At 43.3% G+C, this 20,699-nt stretch overlaps 1 protein-coding gene across 1 annotated transcript in view; it reads left to right on the top strand.

The window, feature by feature from the left end:
- LOC124154376 (zinc finger protein 423) overlaps positions 1-20,699 on the top strand; it is a 721,523-nt gene that overhangs the window by 660,373 nt on the left and 40,451 nt on the right. Inside the window, exon 4 of the mRNA XM_046528063.1 lies at positions 452-960. Within this exon, the coding sequence (XP_046384019.1) occupies positions 452-960 (509 nt within the window). The remainder of the gene's footprint in view (positions 1-451; positions 961-20,699) is intronic.

Genomic DNA, 20,699 nt, shown 5'->3' with positions numbered 1-20,699 from the left:
GACTCTACCATAGGTGTCGATACCATTGTCCATGTTAATAAATAGCCAGCGTGGAACTCACCAAGTTACTTTTATTAACCCTCGATGTTGGTTCCACAAAGGTGAGACGGAATCATGAAACATTGCTTTCCGTCCTCTCCTCTGTTGATTCTATGATGTGGTATTGGTAATTAGAGAAGGCCAACGCCATGAGGGGGAAAGGAAACCTGGCGTCTGCATTCGCTTGCTCGTGACGAACAGCGCCAAGGGGACCACGGCAGAACGTCCCATTTGAGGAACGAAGCGTTGTACTCGAAGTACTGTTTGACGGAGTATTGCACTCCACAATGCACTCGAGTAGGGATTGGGGAGTGTGTGAAAAATCACTGCCCCTCCGGGATTCGAATCCGGGGTGCGATCAGCACCAACGAGAACGCCCTCTAATGCCCTCCTTGTCTCTTGTGTGTTGCAGACGCCCTCGGCACGGAGCCTCCATCCTCTTGGCGGTCCGAGACGCCCGAGGAGGAGGAAGAGGAGGAGGAGTTGGAGGAGCTGGAGGAGTTGGAGGAGGAAGACTTGGAAGAGGAGGACTTGGAGGAGGAAGAGTTGGAGGAAGAGTTAGAGGAGGAGTCGGAGGAGGGGCGGAATAAGGGGGCGGGGAGGAGGAGGGGAGGCGAGGTGGAGGGCGCGGTGGGGCGGCGGGGGCGGAGGAGGGGCAGGAGGCCCCGGGGGGCCAGGGGGGCGGCGGAGGGGCCGGAGGATGGGGCCCCCTCACCCTCGGCCCTCAGCTCATCCTCCTGCCCCACACCCAACTCCAGCAGCGCCACGGACGCCGAGGGCCCCGGTGGCGGCGGGGGCCGCGGGGGCCGCTCTGCCCCCGGCATGCTCTTCACCCTCGGGCCCACCGATGCGACGCCTTACGCCTGCTCCTTCTGCGAGAAAGCCTTCCCGCGCCTCTCCTACCTCAAGAAGCACGAGCAGGTAAGTCCACCTCCTCTGCCACTATTCCATCGTTAGCACTATCACAGTGGCTAATCAGTCCAAGCAACGCTTATGCTCGACATCAAGGCGCTTATTGATGGCAATCGAAGCGTCAATTGTTCAGCATGTGGGTTAGATTGCGGGTTAATGCAGCGAAGTCTTATTCACGGAAATGACTATCGCCTTATGTCGAAGGATGAAGCGAGACCTAAAGACATTAGAAGGAATAGGCTCTGAATAGCTAACAAAATATACTGTAAAAGTCTAGGTTAATTTTCAAGCCCTTCATGTTTCATTTTCAGCTAAACATTCATAGAATCCCCATTTTCTTATTATATTCAATAAAAAATTAAAGTATCAGATGAAGCTATTAGAGGTTTTAGGTGGTGTTATCATTAAAAAGGTTAAGGTATTAGATGAAGTCCCAGAGCAGTAAAGAGGTTCTTTTACTGATCCCAAGTCAAGGACTCATTTTTTCAGTTCTCAATTCATCAGTCATTAAGATACTGGTGTATTTTCTTAGAATTGCGAATTGCATTAACTATCTTTCATAATCGACAGATAAGGTAAATCTCTTTATGTTATTCTAATGAAATCATGATTCATCATTTGACAACGTTTGGTCTCAAAAGTGGAGCATTGCAACGCCTGTTTTCTTTTTTTCTTATTTTAATATTTCGTGATATTTATGTTGATGATTTTTTTTTGAAGGAATATGACGGATTTGATATTTTTATTCCTCCCCGACGTTCCTGAACTACGTCATGTAAAATATAACTTTTTTTTGAGAACCTGAAACAGGTGCCTTAGAATTTAATTCTGGTCTTTTGCACTTAATCAGTTAATTAGTTGACGAATCGTCTCATTACTCATCTGGGAGTGGTTTTCGAACTAAAAATTGTTAGAACTCGATAAAAACTGGTGTGATCTATTAACTTTTTCGATTGTCATGGCAATGCTTCTGCTACCTTCATTGATTCAGGATAGTGTTGCGATAAAATATGTAATTGAATTTAATATTTATCTCTATGAGCTGATTCGCAGTAGGCACCAGATTGTAATGTACTGGCAATGACATCAAATTGCTTTGAAAGGTTTCGGTGGATCTTAGATACTTTCTTAAGAGTAGTTTTAGAATAACTTATTGTGCCCATTTTTTATATATATCTCAATCACCCCTGAAAACAGCACAATGAGGCCTTTACGTCGGTAGTTTTAAACAATCAACAACAGGCAATAACATACACCCATGTCCTGAAAAGGGCAATCTATCCAGGCGGAACTCGAACCCGCGACCTTCGGTATGGTAGGCGAGGAGTTATTCCCGCCGCCACCGAGGACGATAATCTTAGAAATCGTCGTAACTATATCGTTGTGCGATTTACTCATTGATAGCAGTAGTCACCGTCAGATGTTTAATACTTCATTGCTCTTCCTTGTCGAGCGTGTCATTTCCTTGCAATGGATGGGGGCGGGGGAGTGCACTCCTTATTTGCGGATCGCTCGTGCAATCTTTCCTCCTGAGCGGTCGCGGCGTCGGAATCACAATCAATCGTGTCCTTTGCGACCACGCTGACGTGCCAAGCATTCGCATTGTGCAGCGGACACCTTTGGCCAACCGCCGCCGCCTGCCACACACCCCTTTACGTTCGTTTCCTGCAAAGTCTCTTAAAAGTGCTCTCTCTCCCTCTCCTCCCCCCCCTCATCTCTCCAGGGATACTCCCGGCTCTGTGCCCCCGATAGGCCTTTCGAGCGACACCTCCTTGGTCTGCTACGGCGGCAGCATCTTCGAGGAGAACTACCAGGTATTATTTGATGACGTCTCAGGGCATTAAACAGTTCATTTACTAATCCCAAGTCAAGGGCTCGTTTTTTTTGTATCCTTAAAGACACCAGTCGTTAAGATACAGGTGGAGTTTCTTAAAAAATCCAAAAATGTGTTATTTCAGCATTTGAGCACGTTTGGACTCGAAATATTTTTGGTGACTGGCAGTGCCTGTTTACTTTTTGTCTTGCCTAAATATTCCATGATATTTATGTCGATATAGATGATGTAGATCACCACCTCCAAGTGCCAACCCCATGTTGACCCATGCCATTGTCGTTTGACGGAGGTGATGGACAGCTAAAGTAATTCTTGCAATGAAGGGCGAAAGGGTAGAGAGGAACCCAGCGTCCTCTTTGCGAAAGGTGTCAAAGGGTAAACGTGCTACCCAATTTTTTACGTTTATTTTTTTCATATACATATCGTTTATGCTGGATTTCCTGAGATGAACTCGAGTGAAGCAAAGAAAAGACTTGACCAGCCCGACATCCAATGACCATTGAATGTCCAAGGAGCTGAACCAAATGTACTAAAAGATGAAAATAATACATACCGATATCATAAATATGTACTGAAAGAATAAACTTTAATACCTATGTAAAAGAGCGCTGGCTCGGGGGAAGAGGGGGCCGGATTGTGGCCTCACCCGAGACAGGTAATATAAAACAAAATTCAAGTCAAGTCAAAGGACGGGGTGCCTTCCAGAAAGCACTCTAGCTGGGATCGAGAAGTCTCTGAAATCTCAGTCACCGCCGGGATCCGAACCCGGACTCATATGGTGGACAGTCATCACACCGACGTCGTTTCGCCCTCGACCGCATCCTCCGTCCTTCGCGTCCCCAATCTGACCCCCCCTCCCACCGTCTTCTTTCCCACGGCCCTCCGTCTCCTCCCCTCCCATCGGCGCAAACACTCCTTCTGGTAACGCACGCACGCATTTTGTGGAATCCATGGAACGCATCGCCCTCTCAGGCCTTCCGCTTCTTTCCTCGCCAACCACCACCCACGCCCAACGCCGCCTCTGCTGTCTGCAGTCAGTCTGGGACACTCTGCAGAGGGCGTCAGCCATTACTCCTCCTAAGTTTTCCTGGATATCAGTCAATTACTTATACCACTTATTTTTTATCAGAGCGCGACCCGGGTTTCAATGAATTATCATCATCATCTTCAGGCGCAAATTATGATTTGTTTATCTTATTATTGTTACCTAGTTACTTAATGAATTTTAAAACGGACGCCAGAATAGGGGAAAAGGATGGGTAGAGATATTCATTTATAAGAGTACTGCCCTGACTTTCAATAATTTTTAAAAATTCTAACTGCTCCCTAGAGTCCAGTTCACGGCGATCATTGCAAAATTTTAAAATATTCATTTTAAAAATCGCTCCTATGGCAGTTGCATATTAAGTGCTTATCAAAATTACTGTTTTCATCTTTGTTATATTTGTAAGCACTTAAATGTTATTTCTTCCTGATTTCAAAACTTATTCCTATCTGTCCCACGTATACACTATTGCAATCGCTGCATTTCATTGAATATACTCAGCATCTATTCAATTTAATTTGGAATGCAGCGATATGCAATTTAATTTGAAATGCAGTTCAATTAGAAATACAACGGTTCTTATGATAAACATGGTTACGAAAACTTAAGATTTTCTCCAGTGCCACTCCGGCAATCCTTTTTACACTCATGCGGGAAGGAAGTTAGTCGAATACCTGATCTAAAAATGTTAATATTTTCAATTTCCTCCCGAAGGTAATAATTATCCATCGTTTTGATGAAATGCGTGAATGTTGCGTACTTATTTATACTCCATCAGCCTCGGATTACAGCCAAATTGACCATTTCTCGAGACCTGACATGCCCTGACGACGGTGGACGACTCATTCATCGAAACGTCGGCCGCGATGGAGAACCTGACCCGGTGGAAATCCCGAATAACCTTCCACGATGAAATACGCGGGGAAAGCCTGCGATCATTCTTGAACATTTCGATTGAACAGTAATGCAGTCAATCACTATTGCTGCCTGATTAGCATTTAGGAACCGTGAGTGTAGGAATTTCTGTCATCTTTATTTGAGAAATTTGCACTGCTTTATCAAATCTGGGATGAATAAGGCTCCATCTGTTAGCCCTGTGAAAAAATTTAAAAAAAGAAATTGATTATCAAGGACTATTTATCCTCAGAATGAGCCCCTTTTACTTCCAACTGCAAAATAAATGGCCACCTTCGACGAATGGTGGAATGGAATTTAAAAGTCTAGCCATTGCATTCGTTGAGCTAACATCATTTATTTATCCAAATACTGTCATTTTGAGATTGATTTGAGGAGTGTGCACTGCGCGAATCATTTCATCGATGATAGTGGTCCACTGGTAGAGAGAAGGTGATGTTGAGAATTCGATTCTTTTGCGTCCTTCCACCCGCCCCCCCCCCTCTTCAGTCTGAGGGACGAATCCTCCACATTGCAGTCCTTCAGCGCACGCAGCCAGCCACACACAACTCGCACACACCAGCGCACCTTTTCAATACGTGCGCTTCGGCGCGCTCCTTTGTTTTCCGCGCGCATCTCGTCCCCACGGGCCGTTTGATCGTCGCCGCCGCTGGCCGAAGCATTCGTCGGAGCCCAGATCGTTCGTTATTCCTTCGCCTCCTTCCTTCCTTCTCGGGGTCCTCGTTTCGAGTTCGGTGTTTACCCACACCCCCCCCCACCTCCACGCTCTCTCCCCTCATCACGACGCGTTCGTTTCGTCTTTCTTCGACTGTTTTTTATTTACCTTCAACTTCCCCTCCGCCACTTCGCATTCTCTTTTCGGCAACGGGCGCATTCGACGGAGGAAACACGGGTTCGTTTCGTTATTTCTTTCCGCGATGCATTTAACGCCGGACGATCGGCTGCGAGAATTCTCTCCAGAAAACGGATGTCTTCGCTCTTTTGTTTTTAGTTCGTTTGTTTCCCTCTGCCGCCGGGCCAGCGGCCACATTTTTGCAATCCATTTAGTCTTGTTTGAGACCTGCTCCGCCCGTTGGCCCACCGTGTTGTGTCGCAGGATAAACACGATTCCGCGTTGGAAGACTGGTTTTCTTACGGTCGTATCAATGGGTTGAACACTTCCAGGATTTCCCACAACTGCTGCAACCATTTCGCCCCCATCAACTGTTTTTCTTTCCAAGATTCGGGCTCGTTTCCTAAAATGCTCAAAATAATACACCAAAAGCTGTGTTTTGACAATGTTTTAGAGTTTTTTTTTTGTTATTTCGATAGAATTTTCTTTCAAACGAGCGTGATGCGCCCGCTCCCAGCGGGCTTCCCCCACTCTTTTCAATGCAGTTCCACAGAGGGATAGGCGCGTTTCTAATTTTAAAATGTAGAAAAAAGGCAGGGTCTTATGTACAAATTTACAACAGGAGACTTGAAGGTGGAATCAGCCGCATTTTGATAAAAGTTATTTACTGAATGCGAGATATTGTTGCAAATGAGCAAATGTATCAGTTTGTGCGCCGTTAACGTCAGGAATATTTACTGGTTTTTGTTTTTTTTTAATTATTTAAAAACCAATTATAGGAAACAATATCAATATTTAGGAAGTAAGATATGCTGTCGCATGTTCTCTGATAAATTCTGTGCATTTTGGTATCTCATTTGTAGAGTTTGGTTGTGTATAAGTTGAGAAAAAGGTATCTACACAGTAGAAATAATATAGAAGATCGTTAGTTCAAGAAGACCGTATTTATTTTGTAGATGAATCGATTTTATTTTGAGCGCTACTTAAATTGGCTAATTGTCATTAGTTTTATCTTCACATTACAATAGCCGTATTTGTTTAAATGAATAGTCCGAAACGGTTGCATTTTGCGGATTGGAGAATGTGTGCCCTAGAAAGACTACTGCAAATGCATGCGTTGAAATCCCAACTTCTTGTTATTCCTTCGTCGCTAGGTCGCACCGCAGATGTTTCGTTCCGCTTGAAATGCCTCTAAAAAGCGTAAAACTGGCGTCAGTGAAAACAGGACGTAATATGACGATAATTACAAAGAGGTGCTCCGTAATTTATTTCTGAATGCGCCAATACCGAAAACAATTGAAAAAGTCGGTATTTTGTCTCCTGTGTTGTGATTAATGCTTGGTCCCTTCCATTCATCGCCTAATCCGCGAGTATACAGCAACTTTGCCTCCCGTGTTGGCTCAAATGCTCAGGGCTCTCTGAACCTCGTTATTTTAATTCATCCCAGCGTCAAAGGAAATTCGGTAAATATCCCTAATTTTTTAAAGATGCTTTTTGTCTCCGTTCTTTCACATAAATTCCTTAATTAAGAATGTAGATCATAAATCTGATAGTTAGCGCCAGATGAATCACATAAAATGATCATACCTAAATGTTAAGAGTGCTGATATACGTGGAATTATCTTCTTAGTAATGTGTAACTTTTCTCTCTTTACAACCAAAGCCTCGACGAGGGATAAATCTATCTAATAATGCCTACCCATTTCTTGTGCATGATCAATCAGATTCTTATTTAGGTATCGATAATGAACGTGTGCATGTTCGTGGCATGATGTACTTAATTGATTAAAACTAGTCAAGAGACAATGAAATTCTTTTTTAAAAAGGTGAAGGCGGCATCTGTCACTTTCTCATTCATCTCAATTCTTGTCTTCTCATGTCATCGATTGTTCAGCTGCGCACTCTTTTTTTCGTTCCGCCGCCAGAGGAAATACAAACAAGAGAGGAGCTGGCTGCGCAATTACCAAAAGCATAAATCAATGTTGTACCCCAAACTTCCGTATTATTATTATGGGATATTGAAACTGCAAGTAAATGCTCACAAATGGGCTAGCTAAACTTCTGATACTTCTTCTTCATGCACACTGTATCCAATTAACCCGTTATAACCCAATGCTGCTTCTAAGCAACATCAAAAATGTTTAAACTTTCAGCTCTATTTAGGAGATATCTAAACTAAATATTATTTTGCAGTGTAAATTTTAATGACGAAATATTAAACTGCCACGATAATTGTCATCGAGTGTCAAATGTTCAAGTTTTCAAATAGAAAAATCTGCCAATTTGATTTCTCCCAGAATCAGCTCTGTGTTAGAAAGGGTTAATGGATACGAAATTTCCAACCGCATTGAACCCCAAGAAAACAACAGCTTTTGTCGTATTCTGCCAGTCAGATCCATCACGTGATCTAGGATTTTTTTTCATTTCAGTTGTTGTCTCATACCTTGAAGCGCTCTTCATTGCATTCCCTGAAGGTTAGACTGTCCAAGAGTGATCCGGCGCTTCTGGGAAAGAAAAGGACTTTTGGACAGTTTTTTTATATTTGGGACCACTGTGCTTCGCGGCATTAGATATAGTTTGCTGCCGGTGACGGAGGCGAGTTGAGTCGTATCGGACGCGCCTTCGCGCATCCACGATGGCGGCGGAGCGCATGGACGCGAGCGAGTGAGAGAGAAAGAGTGCCCGTGTCATCCCCACGCGTCGGCGTGGACGCATTTGGGGGGAAAGGGGTTTGAGGATGTTAGAGGGGGGGGGGGGGGGTGAGAGAGAATGAGGGCTCAAGGGGAGCCCCTCGAGGATACAAAACACAGGGGCCGGGAACCGAGTCAGAGACTTGTACGCCCGATCACCCGGGGAGGGGAGTGGAAATAGGATGGAAAAAGGAAAGAGGCGCCGCCGCGATAGGAGCCCGTCGACGCCTCTGGGGTAGGATAGGTTCGGAAGGGATGGGACGGGAAAAAAACACCTCAACACTATAGAAGCGGAAACGGTCCAACTAAATAGCGAAACCAGGCAAAGCCATTACTATTCTAGCGATTTTGGAGGATTATTCTATGAGGAAGAAAACTCCATCGATAAAATCGCTAGATAAAGGGGGGAGGGGTGAGTGAGAGGGATGAGGGATGGCTTCCCGATTCGCCTTTATCATTTATCGCTCATCAGAATCAAGCTCATCTTCCTGTCTAAAGACGCCATCACGCGGCCGTTGAAAGATTTACCACCGCATCAATCAAATCACTCCCCCCATCTCACTTCCTGCCTCCTAATCCTCCACCTTTTGTTTTTCCTTCGACTCTAGCCTTCTCCTTCGGCCCGCTTACCTCCCTCTCTCCCCCTCCTACACATCCTCCCCCCCCCCCCCATCGCAAATGCTTCCGCAATCTCTCCCTCCCTTTGCGTTCTGTGAAGTTGCAACTTGCATGTCCAATGCCGGGGTCCCCGCCGCGCAGTTAGTGCTCTAAGGAGACACTTCCGCGCCCAATAATAGACTTTCTATGATTCTTCATATTCTGTGGGTATGGGTACTATTTGTTTCAATAATTTGTAAAATTATTGATTCGATAAATTTTCTTCCTTCGTATGACTAATGTTCGAGTATTACGGAAGGACTTCCTGGCCATCGGCGTACAGTGGTCGATGATTGTTTTTGTCATGCTCGTCAAAAACGGAATCAAACTTTAAATCCAAACCCCAATAAACCCTTCATTTATAGATTTATTTATACAATTTATTGTATGTTTAGTAATTAAACTTCGAGAATTTGTTTTCAGTCTCTTAATTTGATGAACGGACAAGGTTTTCTTTTCAAGCGGTGCAGTGGCGAACACTTTTCCGGAATCACTCGGTCGTTTAAAAGTTATTTTAAAATATTTCACGATCAAAATTCATGAAAAGGATTGAAAAAGTCTTTTCTACAAGGGAAAGTGAAACTGTGATTTTTTTCATGACCATTCTATCAGCTGTGTTTTTTTTTGTTCCGAACCGCAGGCGTCAGTGCTGTCGAATATTCCTAATTCTTTCGGGCCCAACGGTTAGTTTGTACTGATGTACCATTATCTTCATTGGTGTTTCTGCCCGTAGACATGTTTCAATGGAAGTGTTGTCTCCATATCAATCTATCCTGGGCCTCTCTCTTCATATCCAATGTGTAATTTCTTCTTCCTTTGTTGTCCAACAACATTTCGTGCCCCCTCCTCCCTCTTCCTCTCTATCTTCCCTTCTGCTATTTATTTCTACGCGCAGTCACTCCTTAAAATATGTGCCATCCATTATGACTTTATCTTTACTATTTCTCTCGGCATACTTCTTTCTCCTCTTATTCTCCTTAAGTACTTCTTCATTCGTAATCTCATCTTTCCATCCAATCTTCTCCATTCGTCGCCGTAGCCATAATTAACAGCGTTCCAAGCACTTTTCCTCTCTCTCCTCCAACGCAAACGTTTCGCATACATGCTATACGATCCATTTTTTTCAATCCGCATTTTAGCAATCTTGTTTCCAAAAGTGAGAAGAAGCCGAACAGTTGGTCCTGACTGCTGTGCCGATGTCGGAGAGGCGGCGGGCGGTGAACAGGTGGCTTTCCGATTCGTGGCTCCAATGAATGCCTTCACTCTCCTCACTCGCACCCTTCAACCCCCACCCCACCCCACCCCGCCCATCCCTCACTTCATTAAACCCTTGACTCTCTCCCAAACCGACCCTATCCCTTCCGCCACCAAATGTGCTCAACACCACTCGCGAATTCACGGGCGAGGGATCTGCTAGGTCGGCATCGCGACCAGAATTTCAACAATGGGGCTCACCCACCCTCTCGCTGCGTCTTCCTTTCCCACCAAACAATTGTGTGTGCTCCTTTATATTCTGCTACCGTCAGAGGCGAATCCAGAAAGAAGCTATAGCCCCTCCCCCATCCTTGAGGCATCGAATTTGCACTAGATAAGATGGTAATGGACCTTTTATAATAAGGAATTAAAACGTAATGCATGATAGAAGTTTACCGTGAGGTAAAATAACTCAAAGTGTGCGTAAATGTTCGTTATAATTACTTAATTATTTCGAAACTTGTTCTTGGTAATGAGACAATCTTAAAATGTCACAAACCTCGAAAATCTCGAAATTATCCTAACCTCCCGCACCCCGACCACTGCTGGGAAGTGCACCCCCCCCCCCCCCGACTACCTACCCAGTGCTCAGTTTTAATACTGCAGATAAAATCCGAAATATTTTTTTAAATATTTACTCGGATGAAATGAAATAATTTTGAAGTCGTCTATAGATTTACGCTGGGAAAATGTTTCGGTAGTGCCGATGGTTGGGTAAACACTCTTCATATTTGTCGTTAGGAGGGACAGTCATGAACAGCAAGTGTCAGCAAAGGAATAAGTCATGATAAAACATCACTTATGGTCATTTGGGTGGTTTAAATTCATCACGTGTGAAATATCCCTGCACTCATCCTTGGCTCCCTTCCTTGCAGCGTTTCCCCCTAACCCCCCCTCCCCCCATTGCCACCACCACCACCCGTCGACGCCCTCCCCTCCGCTTCGCCCCCTCTCCCCACATGATCCACCCTCGTCTTCGTCCACAGCCGCCGCGCGCGCTCCTTCATTTGTTCTTTCTTCCTCTCCTTTTTCGGTGCGTGCGTCTCCTGCCATACTCGACCTCGTTCCCGTTAGTTTTCCCTTTTCATATTCGCTCGCCCTCCCCGACGTCCCCGCTTCTCTTCCTCCCCCTTCTTCCTCCTTCCCTTGCTTCCTCCTCCCATTGCTCTCCGATGCCATCTTCCCACTGCACTCCAACCCCTTTTCGCCCTCCTCTTCCAGTCAACCCTCTCATTGCCTATGGTACATTTCCCATCATCAACTTCAAAAGTCCATCATCTCCAGTTCAGTTCGTGTCAGGCAGGTGATTTCATGTCCATGGGTAGCTACTTTATACTCAAGTTTAACGTTTTAACATTCGTCTTTTGAAAATTGCATTCAATTTACTTACCCCCCGGACGCCCGAAAAAAAACCCTGCTCATTCTCTGAAGTTGTCGAAACTTTCGCGGTCCATATGTTGTCAATAAAAAAAAACTTTTGGGGCAACCCGCGTCTTGTGGCTTAATTGTCAATGTTTCTTCCCCTCTGCCGGGGACTTCTTCAGGACTAACAGGACATACATATTAATCCCCCAGAGGGGAATAAACATTAACTTTTAATCCAAAAGACGCGGCTTAACCCAAAATAAATTATTTCCTTTAATTTTTTCAGCATTGCCTATTTTTCTTTTATAAAAAACTTGTCTTTATATGCCACTGCTTAACGTCGATCAAAATAGCCTCATTTCGCAAATTTCCGACTCCATTCCTTTAATTCTTGTCCGTCATTCCTCGGCTTTTCGTAGTAAAATTTGTAAATTAAAATGACATTTCTCTAAGTCTTCGTTAATGCAAATCAAATTATTCGACAGGGATTGTTTTTCTATATCAGGTTCCAGCTACTGCTAAAAATATGCTGTTTTAAGCGGTAAAGTGTTCGGTAGAGAGTTATCAGGTATACGTTGAAAGCCTCAAATTTTTCTGAACGCAGAAAGTTAGCTCTCAATGGCCGGCTTCTGTCGCGTTTACATTTCTTGCTGAGGACTTTTTTCCACGCGCTCCCTCGCTGCGCCGCAGAACACGGATGACGCCCACATCACTCGTATTAGCTGGGATAAACAGAGGCTATGCATGGAAGCGCTCCCATGTATACTACCACTCACTTACTTACTGACCATTGGAAATAGCGATGGGCTGATGCGGGCACGGGAGACACGAAGAATACGACGATAGGACATGATCCTCCGATGGGATCAAGGGAGAGCGTGCAGGTGATGATGGTGGGGGTGGTTGCAGGGAAATACTGAAGGTTTGCACGGAGAAGGGGAGGAGAGCCTGTGCGCTGATCATTGCCGTCATCGGGTGGAGTGTCGCGGGGAACAATTCATGGCAAAGTCGGAATCTCGCGATATTTTCCTCCTCTCGTTGCATCTCCACCTACAAGCTTCCCCTTAAGTCGCCACGGTAGACACGCAACTATAACATCAGCTAAGAAAGCGAAATAGTGCGCTTTGCATTGATTTTACCGAGAATTCTCAAGTACGCCACGAGAATTGTAGTCGCTCCGCGGGTATTAAAATCAGATTTCAAAATCGCCACTCGCGGCGCTACCAGTCATATATATATCCACTTTTCACGATGAAATACACGGAAAAAATACGTAACAGAGCTTTAAAAAATCTTATTAACTACACACTTAACGCGTACGAAACGATTATCAACTAAAAAAAAGACCACTTCCTCCTCGGTTAATGGCAAAAGTCACAATGAACGAAATACAGCTGCATAGTGGCGCCGCCGAATAAAATGCGAGCGAAACTACAACAGATATAACGCTTAACCGCAATTTTCTTGGGCCTCCTTTTAATGGAGTCCCCTTAGATTTGACTCCGGAGTTGCATCTCCTAGTATTTATTCATTTCATATACCATTCGGGGAACGAACGAACTCACTATCCGTACAAACGAATATCTCTCTTGCCTTATTGTTACTGTCATATCCGGGAAAAAGTAAAGTTCTAAGATGTCCGTATTTCTCTGAATGATGCTGGTATTTAATAACCCAAGCAACCTAAGTTTTGCACGTCTGTAGTACTCATTATTACCACGAAAAAAACCGAAGAGAATGCTGAGATCATCACTATCCGTACAGACGAATATCTCTCTTATCTTATTGTTACTGTCAGACCCGGGAAAAAGTGAAGTTCTAAGATGTCCGCATATTTCTGAATGATGCTGGTATTTAATTGCGCAAGCAATCTAAGTTTTGCACGTCTGTGGTACTCATTATTACCACGAGGGTGTGTGCGGGTCGTGTTACGGATGGGGGGATGGGGAGATATCCCGCTCGCGGGGGTTACGTCGACACGGGCCCCCGCTCCCGCCGTCCGCGCGCCGTCCTCGCTTACACGTGGCGTGCGTCCGCGACGGGTGTCCGATTGGCGATCGCGGAGGCGCGGCTCCACCGGCCGCACGCCGCACCCCCGCTCCCCCGCACCGCCGCCGTCCTTCGAGACCGTTAAAACGTTTCTCGTGTTCCTCCACCGCGGCGACCGACCGCACCCCCTCCTCTCCCCTCCCCCACACATCGTATAGGTCACCCGAGCACTCTCTTATGCGTCTCCATCATCACCACCACCACATTACCTCCATTTGTGAGTGTGTGCGCTCTCATACATGTTTTTTTATCGATTCTATTTTTTCGTGCCGCAGGAAGAACACGATAGGTCGTGTTCATCAATCGCCAATGGATACTGCGGCGGTGCTTGTAATGTTACGTCCCTTGGAGCTCGTGGATATCGTGAAAGATGTCGTCGCGGACTTTGTCCATCTTTCCGCGAATGCTGATGGCTGATTCTCATGTGTGTCGTTCTCCATCTTGACCCAGTAACTACTCTATGCGAATTAAACGTGCATATGATCTGCCGTGTTAATTCGATTTCCGGAATTCATCTTAAACATTCAATTCTTCTCCTTGAAAAATACGAAGCATCTAAAGGAGGTTATGGTAGACCAAGCCTTCGTCATTTATGGCAGCATCACGACTATCATGGTTAGAACTAGGAGATCTAAATCTATAGAAGATATTCCGTTTTATGAAAGTCTGTTTTCTCAAAGCCTGTTTTGATGATAGCATTATAGCTATAAATGTAGAGTCACTGTCAAAATTACCACGGAAATTTGTGCATGAAATCTAGATTAATTGTTGCTGTCATTTTGACTATTCTCAGTTTAATATATAGAAAAATATGTAAAATTAAAAATTACTTTCAAAAATCCATCATACCCAAAACAATTTCCCTTATGTGTCAAATTTTACCCGTTTACTTGAACTTTATCCATTATAGCTTGTGCATTTGGAAGTAAAATCCAGGGTTCCATCGAGATATCAGCCATCATCAACCTTTTTTGACCTTTATAAAGCTTTCTTAAATGTAATATCGTATGCGCAGAAAACTGAAATCCTTCGAAAAGATCCAGTTACCATTCAGTTTTCTCATTCTTATATTATAGCATCCCTTGTTCAGCACAGAATTCGGAATTAACCAATGCTGATGCGAAAAATGGCTTGCAGCCATTTCGATGAGCATATACTTTATTAGTTCTAATGATAGGGAAAGAACGACAGCGCATTGGACATGAAATCAAAAATTATTTATTAAATTTTAGCCGGGAAAAGAAATTTGAGCTGCGTGCTGTGGGAGATTTGACTGCCTGATTTGGACGTAGAATTTATTAGAGTCCTTTTTTGTTAGAAGGTGAATGAATATCTCTACTATCCGTGCTGCAAAATATTTCTCTGATTTTATTGTTTCTGACTGATCTGAGATATAGTGCGGTTCGTGTGGAGTGGGTAAAAAAATAGTAGGTGAAAAACGAATCCCCCATTACCTATCAAATGTTTTGGCCATATTTATTGCCAAATTTGGGGATTAAATCAAGCATAGTGTGAATTTCCCTCATCTACATCTACATAATACCCTGCGGGCCCCCTTTTGGGTGTTTGGCAGGGGGTGTTCAAATACCAACGTGCATCATGTAAGAGGTCGGCCACATGCACATCGTACGGTCATAGAAATTTTACGCATAAAGCAAAATACCCGTGCTCATTCATTCAAAGACAAAACTTGCCAATGGTTAGTGATTCCTAGAGAGCAAGTCCATGTACCTATCAAATCCACCCTCGTGGCTTTCCACGATGGTGGATATGATGCATGGACTAGAAAAAATTGAGCAATCTCCGTGCGCAAGTGCGCTCTCGTGAAATGAGTGATGCCGTCCCGCTCATTAGATGGACCGCCCGGCGTTCATTCCCGGCCACCTGCCGCCTCCGCACGCAGCGAGAGCCACCTTTCACACGCGCACGGGAGCACTTCCTTCCTTCCTTCCTCCCACCTCTCTCTCCCTTGGCTCCGACCGGGTGCGCACTATCTCTCGCTATAGGTGACCTCACCCCCCCGCCCGCAACGCGACGCAACCAAAGGGAGAGAGACCCTCCGCGACAGTCTTTTGTCTTGGGCGGCGGCGGCGCCGATGCAGCGGCAGGCGTGCGTGTCGACCCGCCACGGAGAGGATCAGTGGGGGCCGCCGGTATCGAGACACGCGCGTTGCGGGGGAGGCCAAGAATGAAGTGAATGGGAAGAGGAACGCCGATGGAAGGGAGTGCGGGAAAGTCAGAGGAGAGATTAGGGAGGAGGATAAGGACGTGAGGCCTCCTCTCTTCCCCTTTTTCCTCTTCTGGGAAGGCTCCCTTCGGAGACATGATCCATCAATATTTCCATCACGCAGGGTGGGTGTCGTAAGAGGCACTAAACGATGTATCCTCCGGAATATTTTGTATCCTTCGGTGAGCAAAGCATGGAATGCCACCTGGCTTCACCTCTCTATCCTGAAGGAGGGATTAGGGGAGACCGGGGCACGTTGGCCCGATTTTTTTAAATTTTTAAATATTATGTATTTATGCATATTCAACTTTATGAAATTATTGCTGAATTATAGAACAGTCTTTCTGAATCTGGATGGCAATAATTAAAATTGAATATATGAGTTATAAATTTAAAAAAATAAATAAATACTGGGCATATGACAGGTGGGCCAATCTGCCCCTACATCGGGGTAAGTTGGCCCAGTGGCTGGGGCATATTGGCCCATGTATTTTTTTGATAAGCTAAACTAGAATGATTTTCTGGAAATCAAAATAAAACAAATAGTTATCAAGATATATATTTCAACATAGGTATGTAACCATTTTATTAAAACAACGGGAAAGCTTTAAATTATTAGGATTTATAGCGTGCTAATACAAACCAGTTAGCCGTGTCGATTTGATCTCTCTCATTGGTGCAGTTTTATCTTTTTACTCGCATCCAAAATATACATAAATTAGTCAATTCGGAAATTTTGTATACTTTTTGGTGGAATTTTATTATAAGTTCTGTGATAAAATGGTTCTCATACATGGGACACCTCATGGAGTGCGTTAAGAAGCCATGTGATCTCTTACCTTGGTGTGTAACAAATAATGTGCCGCTTCTGTCCCCTCTATCTTTGCTTTACGTTAAGCATTAATCCATATACTATAATCATTGCATAGTTTTGCAGCCATTTCAGTAATTCGAAATTTGTTTTCAAAGCGTACAACTTTTGGTTTAATTCTCATAAGTAATGCTTGCTCTTCCATGAAATTGGTTGCATTCAATTCTAGATTAAATAGTGAAGTTTCAATGGCTTATTAATGTATTTATGATTTTCCAAATATTTTGTTTATATCTTCATCAATATCACATCTGAATGAAATGAAAGAGTGGGTTGCCTTTTGCCTTTTTTGTTTAGCTGAAGTCTGCTTTATCGCAGTAAAACACTGACTGAGTTCATAGGTCTTATGGTACAATTTCCCAGTTTTATTAATATGTAAACCGACTTCCTTTCTAAAGAAAGACCAACAATCTGTGGTTTACAATGGTTTGCACCAAAACAGTCGTCTCATCTGTTATTCGGAATGAATGGTTGCAGCGTGACCGGAAGCGAATCTCAGCTTGGGAAGGGAAGATCCTCCGGCAGCATGGGGGAGAGCTTCAGGTCGACGTGTACATGTTTGCCGTCCACTGGGAGTGTCATTTCGTGAACGCCTTTTTTTCGCTTTCGTCTCCGGGGGCGAGTTTCAGATGGAATTCGAATATCATTAATAAATTCAATACATCTTCTACAACGTACCTTGCAAAACCTGCGGGGATATTAGGTTGGCGAATCTGGCAGATCCGAGAAAACCCGCGTAGAGGAAAACGAGAGAGCAATTGGACACGGACACTCAACGCAATTAGCAGTAGACGATTACGCGGCAGTGAGACACGCAGTTGACTCGGATAATTTAGGATTGTCGCCAAAGTAAAAGGCAAGTACTGGTGAGAGAAGCAATGGAAATGCAAAAGGAGGACAAAAATCATTTGAATAGGAATAACTGCCTCTTATTATCATAGCGTGGAAGCCGCTACTTAAGAAAAACAGAAAAAAAACCGCCAACCACCCCTCTTCTCACCTTCCTTCCCTTCCTCAAAACCTTTATAGATGAGAAGAAGAAATCCCGCCTCAACAGATTCCCTTTAGAAAGCGATCAGTATCGGTAGGGAAACAATTTGCCCCACCGAAAATTTTACGCTGATAAGTAGCCCAAAAGGCTTTTTTCTCCATGGCTACCACCCACGAAAATTTTCATGAAGAATCGCTTGTTTGATTTATTTCGCTGAACGTTTTTCATCAGGTTGCTACAGCCCAAGAATGTTCAATTCCTCTTTCGATATTCACTTATAACGATCGCATCAGACGGATTTTCATCGCCCGATGATCCACTTCCATCTTGCATAAGTGTGAATGTATATGAACCAAATAGTGTAGTGAAATTGTTAATTTATTTTAAAATAATCATAAAGATAAAGAAATGTTTATTGTTCTTGGACCCTTGGTCCACTAAGAGCATGCAAAGATACACATTAGTGTCAGAGCTCGAGTACACAGAAAAATTGGATAAATGTAATAAATGATATGGTAATGGTACAGAAAATACGAACACATTGGGAAAATTAATATTTATCATAGAATAGCTTTTTATTGAAAAGTATGTTTTTGAAAGACATCAATGATTTGGAGTTTTCGATTAGTTCTGGAGAACTATTCCAAATCCTTGTCCCGACAACAAAAAAAGATTTATTAAATGTAGTGGTTCGATGTGATGGGACAATAAAAAAAATCTGGTGACATTCGATTTTCAGCATTTCGATTTTTCTCTTTAGACTGAAAAAATACCATTATATATTCAGGCTGTTTACAATTGAAAAGTTTATATAAAAAGTAGGCAAGCACATATTCCCTCCTTGTTTTAGCTTTAACTCATTCTAACTTAGAATAATAAGGGGAAATATAAGTTTTTTTTTAAGGTCATAAATGAACCTGACACACACATTTCATTTCCGTTGAATCTGGGTGTTAATCTCTTATCTTAATCATCAGTTTTTATATACCTTATATCATATTCTTTTTCATGACGATTAATTCGGAACTGAAAAGCAAAATCTTTCGCTTGGTCGAATTTTGAAGAACTTTTAAATGAAAAAGTAGTTGGATCATTGATGTCTTCTTGAAAAGATATTTGAGGCATAATAAGGAATTTGCTGAAGAAATTTAATTCCTATTGCTCCTAATACGTTCAATATCCATCTCTTACAATTAAAAGATATAAATGAAAAACATCCCTGATATTTCAAAAAGCGTATTCTCAAGGATAACTTTAGCAACAAATTGAAAAAAGGCAATTTTACTTGAGACATTTTTTTTTTTAGCTTTATCGCACGCAATCCGTTCTGGATTCGAATTTTTCTACCCTCTGCTGATTTTTTTTTACCCGGCGTGGAGGGCAATTTATCGACAGTGCAAAATCATCGTGAGAATCGCCTCAAGACGAGGGTGCGAATAAGGCATTTCGTAATAAAAAAACAGCGCGACTGACTTATGCGAGCGCGTATATCGCCAAGGTGCAGATCTTTCCTTCGGTATTCCTTTCTTCGAGGCCGCGCGCGCGAGAGAGAATTGGGATCCCAGGTGAGGAATCTCCCGAGCGTCTTGCGAGAGGAACCTCCACCTCAAAGAAGGAAGAAGAACCGCCGATACGAGCATAATCTGGCCTGCGTATCTCCCCCCTCCTCCCCCACAAATAGTCCCCCGATCTCAAAGATCCGCATTGGGCGCAGGCGATCGCGGAATGAAGAGCGGAGATAAGTGCGTGGAAAAAATGGGAACAGAAAGGAATTCTTTTCGTCCGTCCGCGCGCTCTCTCTCTCTCTCTCCTCGTGAAAAAGCGGGAGATTTTAACGAGTGAAGAAGCGATCTGGGACTGCATTCCGGACGGCTAAGCGGGGTGTCGTGAGTGAGTGAGAGGGGTGTGAGGTGTGGTAGGCGTCCAAGGGAAGGGTGCCCTCGAAGGGAGAAAGAAAGTTTCGGAACGGCTGAAAAAGGGGGAAAGAAAAGAAGACAATGCGAAAAGGTCGAGTCGCCTCCGAACAATCGAGTCGGTTGCATTGCGTTAGTGTTGTCTTCGAGTGGCTGTTGTGGGAATCTTTCAATGCATATGGTTCACATGGAGCAAATTGGTCTTCGCTGCTCCGATTTTACTGGCAAGTAGTCTCTGATAATTATCTGTCTACATCCTTACCATTAATCATCATGTTCTAGAATTATTCACTTCTCCAAAACCTAATAAGAAATATAATTGCTAATATAGTGCTTTTCATTCCTCCAAATTATTGCAAAAGTGATGAAAATTAGAGGGGGGGCTTCCCCCCGAAAATGGTGGGTGATGGAGGAAAACGGATGTCATATTCGGATTTAGGGGGCCATTTTACATGATAATCAGCAGGAATAGTATCAGGGCTTGAGAAAAAATTATTTTTACCGTCCTGTGTAATAGACGTTCACAAATAAAACTGTCCTGTAGCATCCCAAATATTATGGATTTTTAATTGAACTGCTCATACGCTGTTTGTTCTTTTGTGTTATGTCTCATTGTGTATGCTAGGTACATACGTATGTTTTCAATACCTAACCTCAAAGGAACTAGATCATTTGAAATTATTTTTTCGGTTAATTCTTTTACAAAATATACATTTAGGTATTGCTGATTATTACGATTTCCTGCTGATGTAATAATTTAGTTAATTAAGCGTGAATTGATCATAAATTATCTTTTTACTAACGATCTTCTGTAAAGCTTACGATTCTCATTTATCTCGTGTGAATATATTCACTATTCATTCCGCCGATCTCAATAAATTGGTAATTTATCATTTTTGAAATTGAAAATTAATTTTATTCATTGGTAGACACGTTGACAATTTTCCATATTTACAACTCCCAATTAATTGAATTCGTTGATGTTATCTGCCTGTGGGAATATGCGCTTACTTTTTCTAATCGTGCGTGAAAATAATAATTTTTTAAAATCTTTTCTGATAATTAACGTCTCTTTCCCCATTTCACAATTTTTTTTATCAAATTA

This window comes from Ischnura elegans, chromosome 1 (genome assembly GCF_921293095.1).
Source record: "Ischnura elegans chromosome 1, ioIscEleg1.1, whole genome shotgun sequence".
Classification (NCBI taxonomy): domain Eukaryota; kingdom Metazoa; phylum Arthropoda; class Insecta; order Odonata; family Coenagrionidae; genus Ischnura; species Ischnura elegans.
This window is presented reverse-complemented; position numbering and strand designations above follow the sequence as displayed.